This window comes from Pelodiscus sinensis, chromosome 23 (genome assembly GCF_052426305.1).
Source record: "Pelodiscus sinensis isolate ZL-2025 chromosome 23, ASM5242630v1, whole genome shotgun sequence".
Taxonomy (NCBI): Eukaryota; Metazoa; Chordata; order Testudines; family Trionychidae; genus Pelodiscus; species Pelodiscus sinensis.
In genome coordinates, this window is record NC_143074.1 from 3,874,687 (window position 1) to 3,890,617 (window position 15,931).

At 48.0% G+C, this 15,931-nt stretch overlaps 1 protein-coding gene across 5 annotated transcripts in view; it reads left to right on the plus strand.

The window, feature by feature from the left end:
• The first annotated feature begins 4,994 nt into the window (after nucleotides 1–4,994).
• EHMT1 (euchromatic histone lysine methyltransferase 1) overlaps nucleotides 4,995–15,931 on the plus strand; it is a 178,925-nt gene continuing 167,988 nt past the window's right edge. For 4 of the 5 annotated variants that reach the window (XM_075905437.2, XM_089772893.1, XM_075905436.2 and 1 more), the window contains exons 1-2: nucleotides 4,995–5,085; nucleotides 13,215–13,299. Coding sequence is in view for 1 of the 5 variants with exons in the window: in XM_075905435.2 (XP_075761550.2) it covers nucleotides 5,065–5,085 (21 nt within the window). In the remaining 4 variants the exon portion in view is untranslated. The remainder of the gene's footprint in view (nucleotides 5,086–13,214; nucleotides 13,300–15,931) is intronic. The other variant, XM_075905435.2, reaches the window with a different exon arrangement.

Here is a 15,931-nt window from a genome sequence, read left to right on the forward strand (position 1 = left end):
GCCCATACCTTTCTAATGGCCCATAAACCCAGGGCCGGATTAAGGCATGGGCTAGCCGGGCAGCTGCCCAGGGCACCAACCTATGGGGGGCGCCTGATGGCAGCTGTAAGGGGTGCATAGCGCCCCTTATAGCTGCCCTCAGGTGCCACACACCCAGCTCCCGGATCACGGGCTGCAGCAGCTCCCAGTGGCCACCCTGCTGTGGCAGCCCGGAGCGGGAGCCACGTTAACCCCCGCAATGCTGGCCAGCAGCGCCCTGCCCTCCCTGCCACAGCCGTGGGGCCCTGCACGGCCAGGCTTGGCCCGCCTCGGGCGGCCCCAGACTGCGCGCCAGTGGCGGTACCCGGGCTGGGCTGGGCCGGGCCAGGCACGTGTGTCCTGCTGCCTCCAGCTCCGCACACCCACCCCCATGTGCTGGGAGTGGGCGTGGCCATGCACGCGCCCTCTCCCATGTGCCAGCGCAGGTGTGGGGCTGCGCATGCGCCCTCCTCCAACCCGGGGCGCAATTAAACTGTCTGCCCAGGGCACCGGAATGGCTTGGTCCGGCCCTGCATAACCCCTGCCGTGGCATCACTCCACAAGTGGGGCATTGGGCATCCCAATCTGCATTTGGTGGGGTGCGTCCATCTCTAGTGAGCCGCAGCTCCTGGAGAAGCGGGGATGGTAAGTGTTTGGGTTTTTTTAAATTAACTTAGCTCCATATTGTACCAATTAAACTCGTCTCTCAGCACTGGCGTTACAGTTCAGAGGACCATGATAAGCTTCTAATCTGATGCATAACATGATAAGTAGCCAACAGCACAAGCCATGTGACTGTGGAAAGAGAATGAACACGCAGGGCAGTGAGTGACTTTTCATTCTGGGTTTGTATAGCACGAGGTCCTGGTTGGTGACTCGTGCTCCTAGGTGCTACCTTGAAACGATGATCTAACAGTAACACTACACAGAAACCTCACCATCTGCCAAAGTCAAACATGGGCATCAACATGATGTCGCCAGCCTTTTGCTGTGGCTGCACAAAGACGCAAACCTCCCTGCCCCCAAAGGGCTGCACGCTTCAGGAAATAAATCCATCGATGGGGCGAGAGGGGAATATTGTTTCCTGAGGGACCTGATGTATGCATAAATCAAATCCATGTGCTTGACGTTTCTCACTTCATAAACTGGAAACCCTGAGAACAAGAGAGACTTCTTCGTAGACGAGGGGAACTTGTGGGGCTGCACCTGCTATCTACTCTCAGGCTACGTCTACATTGGCATGATCTTGCGCAAATACTTTTAACGCAAGAACTCTGCGTTAAAGTATTTGCGTAAGAGAGCGTCTACACTGGCATATGCCTTTGCGCAAGAGATGTGCTTTTGCGTAAGAGCGTCCGTGCCCGTGTAGACGCTCTTTTGCGCAAGAAAGCTCTGATGGCCATTTTAACCATAGGGCTTTCTTGGGGAAGAAATTGATGTTGCCTGTCTACACTGGCCTCTTGCGCAAGAACAGTAGGGCAAGAGGGCTTATTCCTGAGCGGGAGCATCATAGTTCTTGCGCAGTAAGCACTGATTTCATCCATTAGAACGTCAGTGTTCTTGTGCAAGAACTCGCGGCCAGTGTAGACAGGCAGCAAGTTTTTGCGCAGAAGCGGCCGTTTTGGCGCAAGATCGCGCCAATGTAGACACAGCCTCATAGTTTATCACTGGTGTTACTTCATTGATTTCTACTGTTGTTGGGAAGACCAGAATCAGGCCCAATGAGCTAATTCGGCTGTTAAATGTACCGTATTTATTCCCCTGTTTGCAAAGCCTGAAGTGTCCTTGTCAGGATACTTGTAAAAGAGCTAATTGTTTCGCATTAGTGGATTTACACTCCTGTGGATTAGGGGATTCCTTTCAGGTACTCCCAATGGGAAAGCTGCTAACTTTGGGGGCTTTCACACCACCATTGTGAAGAATGCGACAAATGCAGGTGAAAATCTTATACAACACCCCTCTGGTCCTGAAAGGTTGTGTGGGTTTTCCTGAGCCGTTCTGTATGTTCACAAAAAGCTATTAATACATTTTACCCGCTCTTTAAAAAAAAATGTGGGGGAGGGAGAGAGCTGGAGGGGATTGTGCAAAAATTCAATATTCTCTGCCTGTGACAAAAGGACGGGGGAAACTATCCAGAATTGCAGAAACGAATTACAAGGTTTTAATTGAGGATAGCTTTTACTCAGGCCTTAGCAGCTCTCTTCAGGATACCATCAGCTAAACCAACAGCTAGTGCTGGGTAATTCTCAAATAGCTTTGAATTTTAGAGACTTTTATTAGTCAGCGACATTAACATCTGTATTTGTTTAAAATTAATGGATTCCCCCCATTTTACTCCTCCAAAACAGGCCATCAGCCTTTTCTTTGCCAGGGAATGTTTTGAATGTAGGTAATTTTCCATTCAAAGACAGTATTTTATTATATGCAGCAGGCATGAGGTAGGATCGATTTTTTTTTTTTTTTTTTTTTTTTTTTGGTACAAAAATCAAACCTTGGCTCTCTACAGCAAAGAATTCTGAGTGTCTTGTGTCCAAGGAAACCCCGGCTGTGAAATCAGAAAAGTCAACATTTACGATTTGAAAAAATAATGATGTTTAAAGTCCCAAGGTTACTATTTCATTCTTTTAGCTGCTATTGCATACGTTTTTCCCATACTGACCTCAGTGGATGTTGCCGTGTGGTTTTTGAAAATCTGTCCACTTCTTCGAGCATGTAAATAGATTTAGGATCCCAAGCTGAAAATCTTGGCCCAGGCCATTGTGTGGTGCTCATGGGGAAAGCAACATCATTAAGGACCAGAACCTGAATCTGGACACTAACTGTTTTATAATTAAATAACAAGCCATCTTCATACGAAAAGCAAAGCTAATGCCGTTTACCTGGAAAATGTCATAAAGGCTCATAAGAGAAATGATTGCCTAATGCACTTGAGTGTGGTTGTTGCATATGCCTCAAAAAATGCCTCAGCAAACAATAAAATATATATTCCTGTGCTCTTTTGATTATTTTTTGCATAACCTGTGACCAATCTCTTCATCTTTCATAGGAGAAAATGTTTTGGCCCAAATGCTCCCTTGCTGTGCAGCAGGTTGGGTGGTTTCCTCCTTGCACGCAAGAAATGGCTGACTTGGTTAGGGTGCTACACAATTTGCTAAAATATTTGACATCCTTCACTATTAGGTTGCAATGAAATCCCTTAATAGGTAGCAGGTTTAAAACAAACAAAAAGAAGTACTTCTTCACGCAGTGCACAGTCCACCCGTGGAACTCCTTGCCAGAGGGTGTTCTGAAGGCCAAGACTATACCAGGGTTCAAAAAAGTTAGATAAATTCCTGGAAGATAGGTTCATCAAGGGCTATTAGCCAGGATGGGCAGGGATGGGGTCCCTAGCCTCTGTTTGTCAGAAGATGGGAATGGGCAACAGGGGATGGATCATTTGATTACTGGAGCTGTTCATTCCCTCTGGGGCAGCTGGCATTGGCTGCTGTTGGAAGACAGGATACTGGGCTAGATGGATCTTTGGTCTGACCCCCTATGACCATTCTTATGTTCATATATATACAGAGAGAGAAGGAATTTGCTATGTTATGGGCTGGAAGATTTAATAAGAGTATACCAGAAGGGGATAGAGTAGGGAAATCCGGGGTAAGATTTTAAATGTTTCATTAAAATGATGCATGTTAAAATGTGTTTAATTAAGTAACCATGTAACTGCTTAAAATTTCAGCAGTTACAATCAGGGTGGCAGGCTGAAAAGCTGGCTCCCTGCCTTTACCAGCTCCCACCTGACCCCTGTGCTGCTGCCTCCTATACAGAGGGTCTGCATATAGACTGGCATGATTTTGCGCAAATACTTTTAACGGAAAAGTTTTTCTGTTAAAAGTATTTGCGCAAGAGAGCATCTACACTGGCATGTGCCTTTGTGCAAAAGATTTGCGTTTGCGCAAAAGCATCCGTGCCAGTGTAGACGCTCGCTTGCGCAAGAAAGCTCTGATGGCCAATTTAGCCATCGGGCTTTCTTGCGCAAGAAATTAACGTGGCTGTCTACACTGGCCCTCTTGCGCAAGAGGGCTTATCCCTGAGCGGGAGTGTTGGAGTATTTGCGCAAGAGCCACTGATTTTGTACATTACAAAGTCAGGGTTCTTGCGCAATTACTTGCGGCCAGTGTAGACAGGCGGCAATCATGCCAGTCTAGATGCATCCAGGCAGCAGGGCTTGCAGCAGGTGGCTCCCTGGGAGCTGGTGTAACAGTGAAGGTTAGCCCATGTGCCCAGGCTCATCGGTTAACCACGTACACAGTTACTTTCACATCCCTAATTGAAACATGCAGCAAATTCCTTCATCTGAGATTTTTTTTTAACTGCCTTTTCCGGTGCAGAGTTTCTTCTCCACGCTGCAGCGTCGCAGCGGTATCTTTAAAAAGGCAACAGCTACAACGAAGGCAATATTCTCAAACGCTTCCCAGGGGTGCGCCGCCCTAGTCTGGACCTGGAAAACCTCAAAAGCCAACCAACCGCCTGGCAGCACCTTGGGGACTAACAATCCACGTAGCCGGGATCCGTTTGCAGCTGCGGTTTGATGTGGGAGCGGGGCCGGGCCGATCTGGGGCGGACAGTGCATGCATGGCCCAGGCTGGGGTGCAAACCCGGAGGGGCTGCAGCCCCGGCACGTGCTCGCCCCCCTGGAGAGGGGGCAGCTGCAGGCGGGCGGGCTCGGCAGCCGCAGCACAAAAGGAGACACTTGATCCCCGGGCTCAGATGAAGGGGCTGGAGTCCGCCCCTGGGTCCCAGCGCCCGCCCGCCCGCAGCGGCACGTGCCGCCTCGGCCCATGTGTGCGGAGCTGTACGGAAGCCGCGCTGCTGGAAGCCGCCATGACGCTTCCCGGAGGGGAGGGAGGGGGAGGCAATGGCATGGGCGCCGCCATGACATTAGGCGCATGCGCAGTCGCTCTAGGAGGCTCTCCATTGAGAAGTACCCGGGGAGGGGGAGGAGCTGAGGCGTGAGGCGCCGCCGGAGGGGCGGGGCTAGGCTCCGGGGCTCCGGCCATGGCCACTGTGGATACCGAGGTGAGTGAGAGCGGCAGCGTCCATCTACCCCGGGCGGGGGAGAAGGCGGGGGGGGGGGGGTTGAGTGGTATCGCCCAGGGCCGACCAGGCTCCGTGCGAGGGGAGGAGAGAGCTCTGCCCCCCCACCCCATGGTTCAGTCCAACTCCGCTGAGGGGAAGAATGTGGGAGCTGCTGCCATTGTGTGTGTAGGGCCCGGGACTCTGTATAAGTAACGCCCCTGCCCGCCTAGCCAATGGTATGGGCCATACAGGTGCCGGGGCTGCGGTTCCGGCGCCCACGTGGCTCTGAGCCCGGCGGAGCCGGCACTGAGCTGTGCGGCGTCCGGAGCCCGCGGGGGGGGGGGCGCGTGGTGGTGGTACGGTCCAGGGCTCCCGGGGCGGTCACGTGGGGAGGCGTGAGCCGAGGGGCCGGGCTCGTGAGGGGGTCGCTCGTCCCCAGCCCGCGCCAGCCGGGCCCTGCCCTCAGCGGGCATTGGGGGGAGCTGGGGGCCCCGTGAGCATTGGGGGGAGCTGGGGGGCCCGTGAGCATTGGGGGGGAGCTGGGGGCCCCGTGAGCACTGGGGGGAGCTGGGGGGCCCGTGAGCATTGGGGGGGTCGGGGGAGCTGGGAGCCCCGTGAGCATTGGGGGGAGCTGGGGGGCCCGTGAGCATTGGGGGGGAGCTGGGGGCCCCGTGAGCACTGGGGGGAGCTGGGGGGCCCGTGAGCATTGGGGGGGTCGGGGGAGCTGGGAGCCCCGTGAGCATTGGGGGGGCGTGAGCATTGGGGGGAGCTGGGGGCCCCGTGAGCATTGGGGGGAGCTGGGGGCCCCATGAGCATTGGGGGGGCGTGAGCATTGGGGGGAGCTGGGGGCCCCGTGAGCATTGGGGGCCCCAGGAGACTCCTTTGCTGCCCCCCAATTGGTGTTTGGATGCTTCCCATTGGAAGTGGCACTGGGGACAAGCCGTGTGTGGCTCGGGGTGGGGGGTGAGCCAGCAAGCGGAAGGGGTTATAACTCGAGGCCTGGGGGGGGCTCAGCGTTTGAGGGTGGCTGTGTGTCTCTGAACGCTCTGCCTTGCCCTGTTCCGTCCTGGCCAGTTTTGTCAGAGCAGTTCCTCCTCCTGGCTTCCATGAAATCTGCAGGCTGGGCATCTGCAGGGTGCTGAAGTGGTGACTTTGCGTGTGTGCCTTCAGCACCGTCTTCTTCACTGGGCCCATCACATATTGAGATTGGGGTGCCACTTCTGAGGACCCTGTCCAGGCAATAGAAGATTTAGTCCTGGGGACCATTAACCCCAGACATCACTAGGGACCGGCATGGTGGGGGCCCCAGTAGTTAGTTATGAAAGGAAGCTTGATTGCTTCTGACTGCTGGGATTTTAAGCACCTCAGAGAGGGGGAGATGCTCACCCCACCCCATTGGCGATGGTTGTTATCCACTTACCCTCCACCCATGCACACATTCAGGGCTTCTCTCAAGACCAGTTCTCTTTACCTCCAAAATAACCTTGTGACTAATATGTCAGTATCACCAAGTTCCAAAGTAACTTAGATGGTACTGTGTCAATACTCTTCTGCTCTGTCCTTCACCCCAATTGAAATCAGTATCAAATTTCCCGCTTCCAAGTTGACCAGTGAGTACAACATGCACAGCCAATTAATCAAGGTATGGAGAGATTTTGGAGGGATGCATTTAAAATAAATACAGCCTCTATTTTTCCTCAGTCAGTAAAGAGAAGTTGGAAGTGGTGAAAAGGAAATACGTTTATATTAAGCAGGCCCATTCCAAATTACATTGAAGAAATGAGCATTTAAAAAGAGCAGAAGCTGGAATCTTGAGCAGAAGTGATGGGATTGTGGGGAACGGGATAAGCACATTTTCCATTGGAGAAAATAACTTTTGGGACCAGGAAAACAAAGGAGATTCCAGGCTGCTCTTTGGTTGCTGACTGGGTATCAGTTGGCTTTCTTTCCCTTTCCCTGCTTGAAAGTAGTTGAGATGTGGAGGGCTCTACAGCGAATTCTTTTCCTGGTGTCTGGCTGCTGGATCTTGCCAATATGCTTAGAGTCTAAGGGTATGGCTACACTACAGAGTTTTATCAGAAAAACAGCCATTTTTTCGACAAAACCCAAGTTACGTCCACACTGCCATCACATTCTTCCAAAAGTAAACCCAAAGAATGGAGGGTTTTTTCCAGCGTTGGTAAACCTCTTTCTACAAGGAAGAAGCCTTTTTCCGAAAGAGCTCTTAAGGAAAAAGGTGTGTATGGACGGGGAAAAGGAAGTTCCTTTGCAAGAAGAGGAAAGAGGAAAAAAGCACAGGTGCCCTGGTGGCCACTCCGTCCATAGTAATCACAGCTTAAATGCAAGAGAGCGTCCATTCAGTCTGGATGCTATCTTTCGAAAAAGCAGATCGCTTTTTCGATGCGCGGATGTGTATGGATACTCTCTTTCGGAAGAAGTTTTTTCAGAAGCTCTCTTCCGAAAAAAGCTTCTTCTGAAAGAAGCCTGCAGTCTAGACGTAGCCTAAGAGATTGGGGTCAGGAAGGAATTTTCCTGTAGGTCAGATTGGCAGAGACCCTGTTTTCTTTCTCTCTTTCTCTGCATCATGGAACATGGGTCAGTTGCAGGTTTCTACTAAAGTAAGTGGTGGATTCTCTAACCTTAAATCTTTAAATCAAGATTTGATGATTTCAGTAACTCAGCCAAAGGATAGAAATCTATTGTAAGATTAGGTTGGTGAGGTTCTTTGGCTTGCAGTATGCAGGAAGCGAGATCACGTGGCCATGATAATCGTCCTTTCTGGCTTTAAAGTCTGAGTTGGGGCAGCAGTCTTCACAGTCAGGAATATGTTGTTCAGAAAAAAGTGATGTTTGAGGCCTGGAGAGCTCTTTGGGTCATACAGAGGGTGGGAGGTTGTGACACACTTTCCATGGGAGGTGGAAAGTTCTGGGACTTTGTCAGAGATCCCTCAGTGAACTCTGACTAAAGTTTCCAGCCAGGAATGTTTTATTTGAACTCAACATTCACGCTGAGTAGTTTGAAATGGACTGAATCTGAAATGCTAGGGAATTTATCAAATTCAAATCCAAAATCCCTGAAGAGGTTGATGTTTGCCAACTAACCTCACCACAGGATAGAACTTAGTCATCAGATTCATGACTCTAAATGTCCCCAAAGATTACACAGATTCAAAGCTCTAAATGTCCTGATAAGGGAATACAGGCATCATCACACTGAGCAAAGATGCCTTTTGCTTGCTTTGCCACTGAATGCAAGACTAAAACTTTTCCCTCAGATTCTCTTTTTGAATATAGTTTCAGAATATATAAGCTGCACTGAAGTGAAGAGTAAACGCTAGTTTGCATCAGTGAACCTTTCATGTTGTAACAGAACAGACAGGATAGTAGTGCTGTTGCATATTTATATATAAACTGGGTACAAATAACTGCTGCAGATCGATAATTGGATGCATCGTCATATCCACTAAGTACAGTTAATGGTCAGTATTCTCCAACGGCGTGGCTGCACCTGACATTTCAGGTGTGCAGAAATATATGCTTGAAATCTTTCATAGATTTCATATGGTTTAATCCTGTACTCAAAGTCCTGCAGTGTGGCAGAGGGAATTTCATCCCCATGTGGGATGGAGTGTGTGGCAGAGTTATACAGATGCTAACATTAGCAGTTCTTTGTAAAGTATTTGAAGGTGGAAACATCAATCTCAACCTTGTTGAATGAGAACTTGAATTTCTTACTCAGGGAATACCTTCATTAACTTCAGTAGGCATTTTGCTTAGGTAAGGATCATACATATCACATTCAGTCACAATGCAGTCTCATGGCCTGATCCTGCTGCCCTTGTTCATGTGAGTAATAACAGTTGGGGATCAGATATTAATCTTGTGGTGTGATTTCAAAGTTCATGTCAAGGCAATTCCATCATTTTAATAAGCCAAAATCTGCCTTCAGCTACAGGGTTGTGACCTCATTCATTGATGTGGCACTGAGGACTCTTTCCCCAGTAATTCTTCATAAATAGTTTAGACTTGCAAATAAAAATGTACACATACTATGGGGAAAATCTCCAAGGATCTTGGCTGAGAAGCTGTTGTGTATACAATTTTTTTTGGAGAAAATATTAAATATTACTGCTTTGAGGGCACTGGCTTAGTATCTACAGACACAACATTGAGACATGGGTTGGGGGGTAGAATGATGAATTGTTTGGATAATGCCCATAATTCAGTCTTTCCTTCCTCTGTCCCTGCTCGCTCCAAGAAGTTTAGGGACCAGATTGTCCCCTGATTTATATCATATGTCACTGACACTAGTGGGGATGGAGTGCATGTATATCAGGGAAGAATATTGGAAATTGATGCAGATTTTTAGACTACAAACTAGTATTGTAGTTTGGTTTGTAAGAACAAAAAATCCTTAGGAGGAGTGACCCTTACATCCAGCAACTGGAATGGGTAAACTTAAAAAAGAACAAATGGTCTGGTAGCACTTTGTAGACAAACAAAACATGTAAATCTACATGTTTTGTTAGTCTATAAAGTGCAACCAGACCATTTGTTCTTTTTTAAGTTTATCCTGTACAGACTAACTCGGTTACCCCCTGACGCTTCTGAACATGGAATGGGTAAGTGGGCACTAACAGCTTCTCTGTCATCCCATGATCAATCTGCATTGCCAGATAATAACAGTAACAATAACACTTAGCTCTAATGTCCTCAGTAGATCTCACAGTACTTTACACCAGAAGTAAGCACCTAAGTGAAGAAGTTGAGTGGCTCTGCGTTGTGGCCAAAGGAGTTGTGGTTTGTTCTTTCCAGTGTGAGCTTTGTGCTCAGAAAGCAGAGTGTTTCTGGTCTACCCTGAGCAAAGAACAAATATTTGTAATCTAGAACAAATGTGAGTCGTGTCCACACCAGCCTTGCACTGAAAGGCAGGCTTGTTTTCCAATGATTAGGGTGGGATTCATAGATTCTGAGGCCAGACTGGACCATTGTGATGATCTTCTGTGACCTCATGTATAACACAGACCAAAGAACATCTCCAGAATAATTCCTAGAGCAGATCTAGAAAATAGCCAATCCTGATTTTAAAATTGTCAGTGATGGAGAATCTACCACAATGCTTGGGAAATTGTTCCAGTGGTTAACTACCTTCACTGTTAAAAATTTACACCTAAGTTTCAGTGTGAATTTGTCTAGCTTCAACTTCCAGCCATTGGATCATATTTACCTGCAAGAGTAAAGTGCCAATTATTACAACGTTTTTCTCTATGTAGGTACTTACTGACTGTAATCAACTCACCCCTTAGTCTCTCTAGTAAGCTAAATAGATGGAACTCCTTCTGCCTATCAGTGCAAGGCAGGGTTTCCAATCCTTCAGTCATTATTGTGGTTTGTCTCTGAACCTTCCCTAGTTTATTAATATCCTTCTTGAATTGTGGTCACCAGAAGTGTACACAGTATTCTAGCCATGGTAGTGCTGGTGCCATAAACAGAGGCAAAATAACCTCCCTGCTCCTACTTGAGACTTCTCTATTTATGTATTCCAGGGTCACATTAGCTTTTTGTCCATTGCTGTGCATTGGGAGTCATGTGCAGTTAATAAGTCACCACAACTCTCAAATCCTTTTCAGGGTCACTGCTCCCTAGCATAGAATCCCCCATCCCATCGGTATGGCCTATATTCTTTGTTCCTAGATGGATATATTTACATTTAACCTATTGAAATACATTTTGTTTTCTTGCACCCGGTTTACCAAGCACTCTAGCTCACTCTGATTCAGTGACCTGTCCTCTTTGTTATTTACCACTCTATGAAATTTTGTGCCTTCTGAAAACTTTATCAGTGATGATTTTACATTTTCTTCCAGATCATTGTGTAGGGCCAAACATGGGTCCCTTCAGGAGCCCTTTGGAAGCATACCTGCTCGATAATGAATGCCTCTTTACCGTCATATGTTGAGACCTATCTGCCGAATTGTAGCTGTGCCCCGGTAGTGTCTGTAGTGTAGGCATGCACTAAGTTTTTATATTACCTTGAGTAGTTTATCTGCACTGTGGTAGAGAGCGTGGTTAGTGAACTGTCCTGCAAGTATGATAGGGTATGTCTACACTACCCCCCTAGTTCGAACTAGGGGGGGTAATGTTGTCATACGGAGTTGCAAATGAAGCCCGGGATTTGAATTTCCCGGGCTTCATTTGCATAAAGCCAGCTGGCGCCATTTTTAAATGCCGGCTAGTTCGGACTGCGTGCCGCGCGGCTACATGCGGCACGAACTAGCTAGTTCGGATTAGGCTTCCACGAGGCGTACAGCTAGTTCGGATTAGGAAGCCTAATCCGAACTAGCTAGTTCATGCCGCGTGTAGCCGCGCAGCACACAGTCCGAACTAGCCAGCATTTAAAAATGGCGCTGGCCGGCTTTATGCAAATGAAGCCCGGGAAATTCAAATCCCGGGCTTCATTTGCAACTCCGTATGACTACATTGCCCCCCCCCCCTAGTTCGAACTAGGGGGGTAGTGTAGACATACTCATATAGACAGGATCCATACAGGGGATGCCTGCCTGATACTTTTCTGGCAATCACTTTTGTCCACTAGAGGTTTTGACATTAGGTTAGTTTGATTCTTTAGGTCTTGGACTTTAGAGTCAACGGCATGCAGAAGATTAAAGTTTGGGTCCATGACTCGCTTCTTATTCCCACCAGTTTTATCTTACCACAGATGCAGGTCCATTGAATTCGGTGAAGTTACTCTTGATTTGCACCAGCATGAGTGAGAAGAACCTCAAGCCCTGGATCTTTTGGAAATGTGCACTTTCTAAAATGCTAACTTGGGGTAAAGCTCCCCCACAGAACATGGAGCCCAGGCAAAGCCCACAAGGGATGCATTTTATCTGTGATGAATAAAGAGTGGGTATGCTCTAAGGGATGTTAAATTTTGATTAATTAGCTAGTAGAATCGTCAATGGGATTTCCATTGACTATTCAATTAGTCTATAAGGGCGCGTTGCCTTTGAACTGTAGCAAGAGCCCGGCAGGGAGCACAGGAACAGCGGAGGCCTGTCAGGGAAAAGCGGAAATCCCGCTGGGAGCGCGGGGCCAATGGACTCCCGCTGGCCCAGCACTCTCTGTGCCACCTGAGCCTTTGAAATGTACAAGAGTCCCAGTGGGGCTCTTGTACATTTCAAAAGCAGAATCGCAGCAGAAGTGGCGCGAGTGGAGACTGCTTCTGGCCCCGCTCGTGCCGTCTCCTGCTGTGCCTCTACCTCCGCTGGCCCCCATGGAGACGGTGCTGGGGAAACCGGCTTTGAAGATGGCTCCCCCCCGCACCAGCTTCTTCTCTCTGATAGAGACAGCAAGGTGGGGGAGGGGAGGGAAGCGATTAGTTGCATCACTAGTTGACTAGTCGCTTACATCCCTAGTATGTCCCCTCCCCCCCAGATATCTGTGTCAGGGCCGTGTCAGTTTGCTAGGCAAGGCATGTCTTCCAAGGCCTGTTGAACAAAGCTGCTGGCCCATCTGTTGTGTGATACTGTTACCAATAGGTTCTGCAGTTTTCACCTTGGAGCAGTAGCCCTTACATAAGCATGAAAACAAGTAGATGCCAAGCAAGGATGCTGTTTTTTTTTCTGGGTCCAGAATGAGCTGTGAAAATTGATGTCTCATTCTGTGCTGAATGTATGGTTTGAATAAAGCATCTCCAGTTAGAAATGTTTTTTCTGTGTCTGTTCATCTGTAGGATCTCTCTTTTTGCAGATGCTTTTATCTTTATAGACAAGCCAACCCAATAGAGCCAGATTCTCAATTGCTCAGCATCCCCCATTGGGACCAGACTGTCTGAGGAGCTCGGCACCTATGGCTCCCACCCATGGCTAGGTTTTCAACAGACTGCCAGCATGCTGAGCGCTTTTGAAAACGTGGCTCAGTGATAAGACTCAGCCCTGGTTTTGAGACATGCTCTTAACGCCTGAGCCAGCCAGGGTGCTATCTAAATAAGCTGCACCAGGGTTTCTGGTCCCTGGCCTTGTCTAGAAGGACAATTCTGTGAGCGAGTATAGGGGTGCAGGAAGAGTTCTGAGCAGAAAGAAACGCTGACTCCACATAGGTGACTTCCTCAGAGTTTCCCACTTTCAGTTTTGCAGGTGACGTGATCTCCTGTGGTTCTTTCAGTCTGCTGTGCTTCCCAGGTCCATTCCTTTTAACAGGCAGGCTGTTTCAGGTAAGTTGAAATAAGAAAGCTTCTTGGATTCCTCTCTCTTTTTCACAAGAATCTAGAAGGCCATGTCTTGATGCGCAAAAAGAATGACCATAAGAACGGCCATGCTGGGTCAGACCAAAGGTTCATTTCGCCCAAAGTATCCTGTTTGTGGCCAGTGCCAGGTGTCTCAGAGGGAATGAACAGAACAGGGAATCATCAAGTGATCTATCCCCTGTTGCCCATTTCCTGCCTCTGGCAAACAGAGGCTAATGTTTTCTTTAATTGTGTTATCTCACTAGAGTAAGCTTAATAGTAAATAGCAGTGTGAGCTCATTTACACAGGCCAAAAATGTGTTTTTGTAGCCATATTAACTCCCCTCTAGGCTAAAATGTGGCCAGTTAATCCAGCTTCCAAAGTTTTAGCAGCACCTGTGTTTTCACTGGGAAAAAATGTGATTTTTGCCTTTTTATGTGTTTACCACAAATTAGCTAATGTGATAAGATCCTAATGTGGACGAGGTAGTTTGTAGTTTTCACTCATGTTAGCGAGTCTTGGTAAACTCTGAGGGGATGCCTAGGGTTTACTTAAAACTGTTAGCATTTGGATTTTACAAGGTGTTAGCTAATGTGTTAGTAAACCATGTTTTTTCCAAACGTGGATACCCCTGATGGGGCTGTAATCATGATAAGCTAGCACCATTTTCTTCCCATGTATACAAGCTCGAAACTATAATAAATTCATCTAATATGAGCTCAAATGTGTGAGCCTGTGTTTTAAGGGGCATTAAGAAAGGCTAATTCAATTGAAAAGCTAACTCAATTGAGCAAATGAAATTGAAGAAAGCATCCTTTATGCCCATCAAGACAGAGTGAAGGAGGTCTGAGAAATAGGGATGTTAAGGACTAGTTGATTTGAGTAGTCTTTTGACTAGTCCACTAGTCGATATCCCTCCCCCCCCCCCCCTTGCTGCCTCTATGAGATAGAGGCAGCAAAGGGAAGTGGAAGGGTTGAGCAAATGAAATTGAAGAAATTATGCCCATCAGCTGTGTGGCGGGCTGCCCCTTTAAAACACCGCTTCTGTGCGATTCAAAGGGGCAGCCCAGGAGCCTGGGATCAACTAGGGATTCTCCAGCTGATCTCGGGTTCTGGGGAAATGCTGCAGGGAGCCCGGGCCAGCCGACTCTGGGCTCCAGGGCTACCCCTTTAAAACTCTGCCTCCATGCAGTTTAAAGCGGCAGCTGCTGTGGAGCCCAGGGTCAGCTGGGGACTCCTAGCAGGGTCAGCTGGGGACTCCCAGGCTCCTAGCAGCATGCAGCAGAACATGGAGCCCAGTGGGGGCTCTTGTACATTTCAAAGGAGGAATGCGGAAGTTCCTACTGACTAGTCGACTAGTCAATGGAAATTCTATCTACTAGTGGACTAGTTAATGGAAATTCTGTCGACTAGTCAATTAACCGCATTTTAACATCCTTACTGAGAAATCTTCCAACAAGTGAGAAATATTCTTTCAGGAGAAGTGCTTACGTTCTTAAGGTTATATCCTAGACCCCTTTTTATCATCCTGCAGTCTGCTGCTATATTACATGGTTTTGTCGGAGTCTAAATTTAAATGTAGTTTGGTTCCTTGGGATGACACATTGCAGAGGATTCCTTGCAGCTCTGACAACACACAGATAACTACTGAACAAGATGAGCAAGTATGATACAGGGAATAAACAATAAAGGGAGGAAAGTTGCAGGTGGACAGCTGGGCAGGTGTGCAGTGGAGGGAGGCAACCAGAATCAGATTGACTTGGATAGACTAGGGCAGTGGTCTCCAACCTTTTTACACCCAAGATCACTTTTTAAGTCTCAGAACAGGCGAAGATCTACTGCCCCGCCCCTTCCTTGAAGCCCCGTCCGCTCTATTCTCCTGTCCATCACTTGCTATCCCCAGCCCTTATACACTCTGTTAAACAGTTTATTTTTTAATTATGCAATATATAAAAGTAAAATCACATTTATAGTTATGAAATAAGTGGTCTGTTTTTAATGCATGCTATTTAAATGTCAAATGAAGCATTTACAATTATACATTTTGTTCTCTATTTTGTAAATCTAAAATGAAGTATTGATAATTATATATTTTTTTCTTCCAATAACAAAGTCTCAGTGTGACACCTGTGACTGAACAGTATCTGCCAGTGTCTTGAAGTCTGGGTTGTAGTCTGAGATTGCTAGTCAGTATACAGTCCATCAGATGGGCATCTGTGATCCTGCGCTCAGCCTGGGAAGCTTGCTTCAGCACAGCTGGAGTTAGACGCAGCCTCCCTGGGCTGAGTGCAGGGCAGCTGGGCTGGAGGGAAGAGAAGTGGCTGCCCAGCCAGCTGGCCATGGCGCTCAGCCAGGGTGCACCAAGCTCCACGTGGGCAGGCTCAGAGGAGAAGCCGCCGATCAGCTGGAGCATGGGGCAGCCTCTTTCAGCTGAAAGCCACAGTCAGCTGGCTGGGGTGTTTCAGCCCTTCCAACCTCCCAGCTCCCACTATTCCTCCCAGCTACTCACCTGTGTTGTTGCTCGGTGAGTAGCTGCTCCTCAAATGAGGAAATCTAATGTAAATGTCCTGTGCAGGCGCGCAGTTCAGAGAGGGCTCAAGAGCTACTCTTAGAGCCCCT